The sequence below is a fragment of the Cariama cristata genome, unplaced genomic scaffold, assembly GCF_000690535.1.
Source record: "Cariama cristata isolate BGI_N322 unplaced genomic scaffold, ASM69053v1 scaffold24854, whole genome shotgun sequence".
NCBI classification, from domain to species: domain Eukaryota; kingdom Metazoa; phylum Chordata; class Aves; order Cariamiformes; family Cariamidae; genus Cariama; species Cariama cristata.
In genome coordinates, this window is record NW_009611613.1 from 1 (window position 1) to 8,249 (window position 8,249).

At 43.3% G+C, this 8,249-nt stretch overlaps 1 protein-coding gene across 1 annotated transcript in view; it reads left to right on the forward strand.

Annotated features, from left to right (window-relative positions):
• The first annotated feature begins 7,534 nt into the window (after window positions 1-7,534).
• CHAMP1 (chromosome alignment maintaining phosphoprotein 1) overlaps window positions 7,535-8,249 on the forward strand; it is a 2,865-nt gene continuing 2,150 nt past the window's right edge. Inside the window, exon 1 of the mRNA XM_009698329.1 lies at window positions 7,535-8,249. This exon is cut by the window's right edge and continues 2,150 nt beyond it. Coding sequence (XP_009696631.1) covers window positions 7,535-8,249 — 715 coding nt within the window.

An 8,249-nucleotide genomic window follows, 5' to 3' on the forward strand; every position in this document is an offset into this window, starting at 1 on the left:
AGTTCCTGACTAGATTGCCTGCTCTAGTGGGTCCGGTGGCGCTTCGTAAGCTCTGGTTCAGCACTGCAGAAATAAGGTTTCTGGGGCCATTTCTGAAAGCTGTCGTCGTGGTTTAACCCCAGCTGGCAACCAAGTACCGGGCAGCCACTTGCTCACTCCTTCTGCCTGTTCCCCCAGTGGGATTGGGAGGAGAATCAGAAAAAAGGTAAAACCCATGGATTGAGATAAGAACAGTTTAATCATTGAAATAAAGTAAAATATAATAATAGTAATAATAATAACTGTAATAGTAATGCAAAGGGAGATAACAAAGAGAAAGGGAGGAATAAAACCCAAGACCGACAAGCGATACACAATGCAATTCGATGCCCATCCCATCCCCAGCAGGGATCGGCCCCTCCCGGCCAACCCCCCCCAGTTTCTATCCTGGCCGTGCCGTGCTATGGTGTGGAATATCCCTTTGGGTGGCTGGGGTCAGCTGTCCTGGCCGTGCTCCCTCCCAGCTCCTCGTGCCCCTCCGCGCTGGCAGAGCACGGGGAACTGAAAAGTCCTTGGCTGAGGGTAAGCACTGCTGAGCTGCAGCTAAAACATCGGTGTGTTATCAGCACGGTTCTCACACTAAATCCAAAACACGGCACTGTACCGGCTACTAGGAAGAAAATTAACACTGTCTCAGCTGAAATCAGGACAGCTATCTATGTGGGATTGTGAATTTAGAGTTAGAAAGCCCTGTCAGAAGTACATGGAATTGATTTTTCCTACCCTGAGTCTGTCATAGGTACATTGGCATTATTCTGCAGTTTAGACTGTTGTTAGGCCTTGTACTAAGAACTAATGTTGGTGTGTAGACTTTTTATTCTCTTAGCAAAGGTGGAAATGTTACAAAATAGCTGCAGTTCTGTCCCCTTTGTCTGCTTGTGCATCAAGTATTGTCACTTTGCAACTTTCCTCTGACTTCAGTCTTTCCTGGGAACGTGGAACCACGTCATACAGCCATTTTCTGCCTGGATCTGGTGTCCCACGTGTCCTCACAGTGTATCTCACCGTTTCAGTGGCTGGTCAGGTCAGGGTGTTTGTGCCTTTTTTAGGTGTGTAATTTTAAAGATGTGGCTCAGCGATTGTTGCTGATGAGACTTAGCCCGAATAGACTGGCTGGTGGCTGGCAGTTCGTTTGTGAGGATGCGGTCAGATTCCTGTGGATGCTGCTGCACTAGCCAGAGCATAGAGAAGAAGTCTTTGTTCACGGGGGATTGGAAGTGACCCCCTTACCTGCCGTTCGTGTTGTGAAGTGCTTGCTCTGCCACGCTGTGGGGATGTCTGTGTGCAGCTTTCTCTGGGAGCTAAACTTCTGTTTCTTGTCAGTCACAACATGGGGATGTAGCTTCAAGAGAAGCATCATGTTGCCACCAGACTGCCATTTACTTTTTGGCAGTGCAAGAACATGTCATTTTTCCTTTTGCTTAAACACAGCAATATTCTGGATCTGCTCCTGCTAGTGGAGACAGTGATGCAGCTGTACCCAGCTTTCTTGTGCTGAGGACAAACTTTACCATCGACCCTCTTCACTGATAGAGGATATGGCTGAGCTTTTTGCCTGCAAGAAACTTCCAAGGCTGATGGAAATGAACAACCATCCTTCCTGTGCAGTGACTGATACAGGGAATCTGATGTGGTCGTAGGGAATCACAGAAAATAGCGGGCTTTCTTCCTGAGGGCTTTCCCAACTGGGAATCATTGATGGCATCATTGACGTGTGTTGCAAGTCCTCATTATCTGCTTGTGTCTCACCAGGCTTGATTCTTTATCGAGAGGAAAAGAGAGATAGATCCTTCTGCCAGTGAGAACCAAGACAGTCTGATTTTGAAGAATGATATGGCAGACTACTTGTTGCTATGTTCTGAAATTCTACATATAGCATTAAAAGCAACCTGTAACTTTCTGTGCTCACAGGCAGTCTAGATCTTTAGCTTTGAGCTCTTTGTTGCTTCGCTCTGGTGCTGCCTCATGGCAGTCACAGCTTATCCGCTATAGAAGAAAAATGCAGGGATGTATTAAATGTTGCAACACTGAGTGTAGAATGTGTTTATTAAAAATAACCTGAAATGATTAGTAGATATGTAGCTCTGAAATTGGAATGGAGTTGAGAAGTGGAGACGTCTTGTTAGCTGCCTGTCAGTGTTGTGCCGTCCACTGGGTGGATTCTTTCTTAGATGCAGTATCTCCTGCACATTTCTTTTCTACCACTGGGAGGTTTTTGAGAGGCTGTAGGAACCATGGCTTAATCTTCAGTGGGATCCTCATGGATGAGGAGATGCCGAATCCAGGAACTGGCTGTGGAGTGGCTATACATGCTGGCTGGGAAGATACCAGGAGGTCTGTCTGCTCTGTGCATTAGCTTAGGCTGCTCCTATTGCTCAGTCTAACATGAGCTCAAGAGAGATGGCTGATGCTGTTTGACTGCACTCTCTGATTGCCCTGGAATATATGTAGCCAACTTCAGAATTTGCAGTTATCTCATTGCCTCTGACTTTTGAGTACTTTCTCTTTCTGCCAAATCATGGCTCTGGCCTCTCAGATGCTGAGAACCAAGCAGGAAAATTGGTGATGGTTGGTTTTTTTTGTCAGATAGATATGGGTCCTCATTACTGATCCTTTCACCCTGCTGTTTTTCTGTTCTTCCTGTGGTGGGAGAGATTATGGCCAGAACTGCAGTGTAGGGGATGGGAACTGGTGTGAGGATCTTCAGCATCTCTGTGGAGAGGAGAGCCAGCTGGTGGTAGGAACCTTTGTATGTAAGTTCTAGACATGCATGAAAGAAGGGGGATGAGGAGAGGTGGCCGACAGAGCAGCTGTAGAGACTGGTGGTCCTGCTACTGAGATCTCTGGTTCTCTTCACGCAGCTTTTAACCTGAGCGATGGACACGGATCTATGTCGGTTCAGGTTGGCAAAAACCGTTAGTCAAGCTAAGGCCTGAGTTGGTGCTGATGCTGTTACTGTGCTTGATATCTGTGGATGTAGTGAGCTTGTAGATAGAAGCACTTACCTGTTCAGGTAGATTTCAGTGGAAATCTTCATGTCTCAGGAAGACTCTGAACAAATCTTGGCTTCCTTAAGCTAAAAATCTTAGTTGAATCTTAGTACTTCATCTTGAAGTGGAGACAGGATGCGGACACAGGACAAGCATAAATGCTGGGCTTCAGGCTTCGGCTTCAATTGTAATGTGTTCTCAGAGTAGATAATTAGTTCTGTTTACCTGTATCTGTATTTATTTTTCTCAGTGTTGCAGCCGTGAAATGTGAGAAGAGTAGGAGGGGACGCATAAATAACAATTAAGGAATGCGGTGCGCGCTTTGTAGTCTTAAGTGGCGTGCGGCACAGCCTCAGCTATAGCCGCTATGGCGTGGCATGGCCTGTGACGGTGAGTTTGAGTAGGGGCAATGCTGAAATGTCCTTTTTACAAAACAGGTAGGGCCTGGCGGAGTGTTCAACAAAAGAAAGTGGCCTGGGGCCTGCACAGCAGTTATCTGTACTTGGAGGGGTGGCAGCTTGTTGATCTCTTCTAGGAGTCTTCAAGCAGCTGGAGAGATACTCCAGAGGCCATCTCCCTTCCGCCGTGTTTCATGGGGGACTTGTCTCTCATGACAACTTGATCTTCATCCTGAAATTCGTACTTTTCCCCAAAGGGCTTTAGATGACTAGAATGATGTTTGGATTTAGTATTTGGTCAAGTTCTCCGCAGTGCACCAGATTGATCGCACTAGTTATTTTCCTTGCCCTTTTTAAGGGTTTGAGTTGGAGCAGTGCAGAGCTCGGTCCCTTTGTAATAAAACATTTATGCAGAGGGAACGTGGTCCATCCTTTTTAGTGTTGCCAAAAAGATGCTGCTGAGCAGCGATTACATCGCAGTTCATGCAGGTCCAAAGCCATGGGCACCTGGTTCTTGAGCATATGGTTTCTAGCCTGGCTGGCTCTGCTGGCATGGCACTGTTTAGAAGACAGTGATGTGCTGTTCCTCAAACTTTCACCCAATTAGGCAAGGCAGGATCCAGCACAAAACCAGTTCTGGTGCGGGAGGTGACGGCACAGAGAAACGTGAAGCAGGCAGTTATCTCTGTGACAAACCTGAGAATAGAGGAGGGCAGTAATCAGAGCGATGTAGAGACAGCAGCATTTGAGCTCAGAGTGAGAAGGGATCGGGAAGGACTGACAGGAAAATCTGACAGACTAGCTATTCAGAGATGTGCTAAGTGAACCGGCAACATTTCAGAGTTTACTCCTTCAGAAGTGTTTCAACAAATTTCGTTTGACAGCCTGAGTTAATAGTGGCTCAGCACTGTTCAAGTTTGTTACTGGTCTCACAGTAACTCACTATTCCGAAACCAGATTTACTGTTCCATGGAGTCATCGCGTAAGGTGCTGCAATACCAAAGAGTTGTCTGCCTCAATGAAGTAGAGATTTCAGCAGAAGAGGCAGTTTTCTTCACTGACTGCCAGCTACAGTGTGCTGAAGTTACAGAATTAAAAATGGTGAGTGACGGCAGCGTGAGAGAAAGTACCCGCAACTCCTTAACATTCTTTCTTGTGCCAAAGGCTTGAGTGTCAACCTTTGGATGTCTGGAGAGGAAAATGAGGAAGCGCCTGTAACTTCTCCAGTTCCAGAATAACCTCCTGCTCAAAAAAGCTTAGCAGCAACTTGGACAATTTATGGAAAGGAGCCAGGGACCTTTTCTCGCTGTTGCATTTGGAAAGAAAATAGAAATTTCCATTGTAAATTAAGATAGGACTGAATAAAAGGAGGGGATGGGAGGTGGGGTGGAGTGTAGTTGAGAGGAGCAAATAACAGAAAACTGCAGACAGGGCAACAGTTAGGTCATGTGTCAAGAGGAGGGAAATTATGAACAGGGTGGAAGAGATTCTGGCAAACTTTGCTGTAAGCTATGATAAATTCAGTTTAGAAAAGCCTTTTTTCATTTTCTAGAGAAAAGAAAATGGACAATTTGGGATTACCACCAATTTTGGAAGTGACAAATTCCCTTTCAGTTCTGAAAATGTCATTAGTGCAGTATGTCCTTATTGTCCTTATTATGTTCTGCTGTGATTTGGTAGAAAAAAAAAAAAAAAAAGTATTCTTTTTCTTCAGCTCGAATGACCAATTCAGAATTTTTGGTTTTCAAATTGAAATCTTCCTTTTCTCCCATCGCCCCAAATCCCCAACCAAAAAATAAACCCTAACTCTTAAAGACTTTTAGGTTTTTTTGAGTGTTAAGACATGGCTTGCTTTGGGCTTTTTCAGTTGACAAGAGATACAGACCACTGAGCACTACTGTTATCTTTCTCTTTTGTTTTGATCTTTTATAGGAATATAAAGTTTATTATAAGACATTGGGAAGTGTTTTGTGGTAACACTGAATGCAATGTGGACTACATTTTGGGGTGTCTTTTGTATGGCTGCTAATAGTCCTGGGAAGTTACAATTTACACCCCAAAGGTCCTTCCACTTTGAAGAGTATTTGTAATATTGTAGTATTTGTTAGAGCAGTGCAATTACTTCTCACGTGTAGCTAGCCTGTAGTCGGATGCTGTTCGTTTGTCTCATAGATGTAAAGCAGGATCCTTCCTAAAGCTCTGTCTGTGGTCCCACCATGCTTCCTGATGGAAATCTACCTATTCCTGTGCCTTAACGGGAGGTGTGTATGCCTGCAAAGAAGTTGTTCCATGAGCAGCTGAGCTAGTGAACCTTCATTTTTCAGGGATTTATGCCCTCTGCTCCTCAGCCAATCCTCCTTTCCCGTTGTTAATTTTTTCCTGTATCCATGTCATCCTTTAGCGGCACTTTTAATTTCCTTTCATTCTCTCCCTGCCGCAAACCCAAAGCAGCTCACCGCTGTAGTACTTTTAATTCCTTCTCTTTTTCCCTAATTACAAGCTGAATCAGACAGTGCTTGTTCTGCAGGTTTTAAGACTATTTGCATACTGACCATTCATGTACTGATTACAGGCTAAACAGAGCCCGTTACTGTTAAGTGAAATATTCAGCCTTAGCCTCAGTGGGAGGAATTTCTTTCGTTCTCTACTCAGTTGCTGATTTTCATGAAACTTGCAGAAATTTAAAATGAGACTGGATTGCTTTGTCCAATTTGATTGGCATTGACTGTAGGGCAATGTGTTTGTGTAAGCCTCATTTCCATAAGAAACCAGGGTAAAAATGCTTTAGGAATAAATTAAGAAAACTTGGTTTGGATGCATATTTTTAGATTCGTTGGTAGTCTAATATATATTTAGACAGGAAAATTAATGTTAAAATGACACAAAAATTTTGTGTGTTTTGAAACAGTGTGTCTTACAAGACCGCCAAAATTAGGTTGATAGCTTAGCATGATAATAGTGTAACATCTGTTTAATTTGAACCTACAAGAAAAAAGCCTGTGCATTTCACATGAATATCCAAATATTCCTTTTCACCATAGAGATACCTCCCACACTGACGTGAAAATGACTTGCAGAATATGGTTAGACTTGGTTTTCTGCTTGTTGCAGTAGCTAATCCGGGTAAATTCTGTTGGAAATAGTGGAATCTAGCCAAATCATTAAAAATTATTTGCATTTCAGATGCTGCATTTCTGGTTTTTGTTTTTGGTTTTTTTTGTTTGTTTGTTTTGGTTTTTTTAAGGTCTTGCAAAAACAGTAATTTTGAGGAATTTCCATCTTTCTCTGGGGTGAGGCAAACAATGTTTTGAATACAGAGGACTGTCAACTACGCCAACTGGAACTACTGGGTTTTTTAAATAGTATTTTTGTCGTTATTAGGGCAGCAGATGAAATAATGGAATTGAAAAAATTATTTTCATAATGATTAAAGTCTTTATGAGCAGCAGCTTTTGTTTTTCATGTAATTAGTGAAAGGAAGACAGTGTTTCACAGACAAAAATAGGGCCTAGGCTTTAGGCTGCTGTTTTCTTCTTGAACTTTTTTTTTTTGTCTTTGTCAAAACCAGCTGATTTGTTTTGAAATTTTATGATGAAGATGCAGTTTTGAAATGGCTTTATCTCAGTGGCACTGTTTCAAAGTACTTTTTGTTTTCAGTTTATCTGGGTAATGTAAATAAAAGCACTTCAAATCTGGCAAGAAAAGACAACTGAGAAAGCGAGTGGCATTTATCAAATGAAACCTAAACTTAGCTCTTCATCACCTGGGTTATTTTTTTATTGTTTGCTTGCAGAATATTTTACATAGATAGGAAGGCCTGTTGTTAAATACAAGCTTTGTTTTTCAAGTTCGAGTGGTGTAAAATGACTTGCAGAAGCTGGAAATACCTATGTTTGGATTTCTTTATGAAGTAGTTAGTACCTGTGCAAAAGTTATGCTTTCTAAAATGGAGGGTGGGAAAAAAGCACATGCGGTTATTTAGGAATGACAAAGAGTTGAAATTAACATTGACAGCTAACGATACACATTTTCTTCCTTTATTGCAGGAACTGAAGTCTCAACTTTAAAAGGTGCAGTGCTGTGAAAACTGTTACTGACCGTAAAAAAATGGACATGTTGCAGATACTACGTAAAACCACAGAGCGCTTAGAGTGTGATCACTGCAACTTCAGAGGAACGGACTATGAAAACATACAAATTCATATGGGTACCATACACCCAGAGTATTGTGATGAAATGGATGCTGCTGGTTTGGGTAAACTTATATTTTATCAAAAAAGTGCAAAACTGTTTCACTGCCACAAATGTTTCTTTACCAGCAAGATGTATTGCAATGTATATTATCACATCACAGCACAGCATGCGGCACCTGAGAAGTGGAATGAGGAGCGGAAAGAACAGGTAGAAGGAGATTCAGATTCCTCCAAAAAAAGTGTCACATCGGAGCCACAGAAACCTACCCTTTCCCCTGAGTCACGCAAACCTGCTTCCTCTCCCGAACTCCCCAAATCTGAACCTGTTGTTTCCCCCAAGCTTCAGAAATCTTCGGTGTCTCCAGAGCCCCCGAAGTCGGCTCAGGTGAATTCCTCAGAGCCAGAGAAGTCAGCTCAGGCCACATCCCCAGATCCAGAAAAGTCAGCCCAGGCCACATCTCCAGATTCGGAGAAGTTAGCCTCAGCTGTATCCCCAGACTCAGAGAAGCTGTCTCCTGCTGTGTCCCCTGACCCCCAGAAGCCATCTCCTGCTGTGTCCCCCGACCCCCAGAAGCCATCTCCTGCTGTGTCCCCTGACCCACAGAAGCCAGCCCCAGCTGTATCTCCAG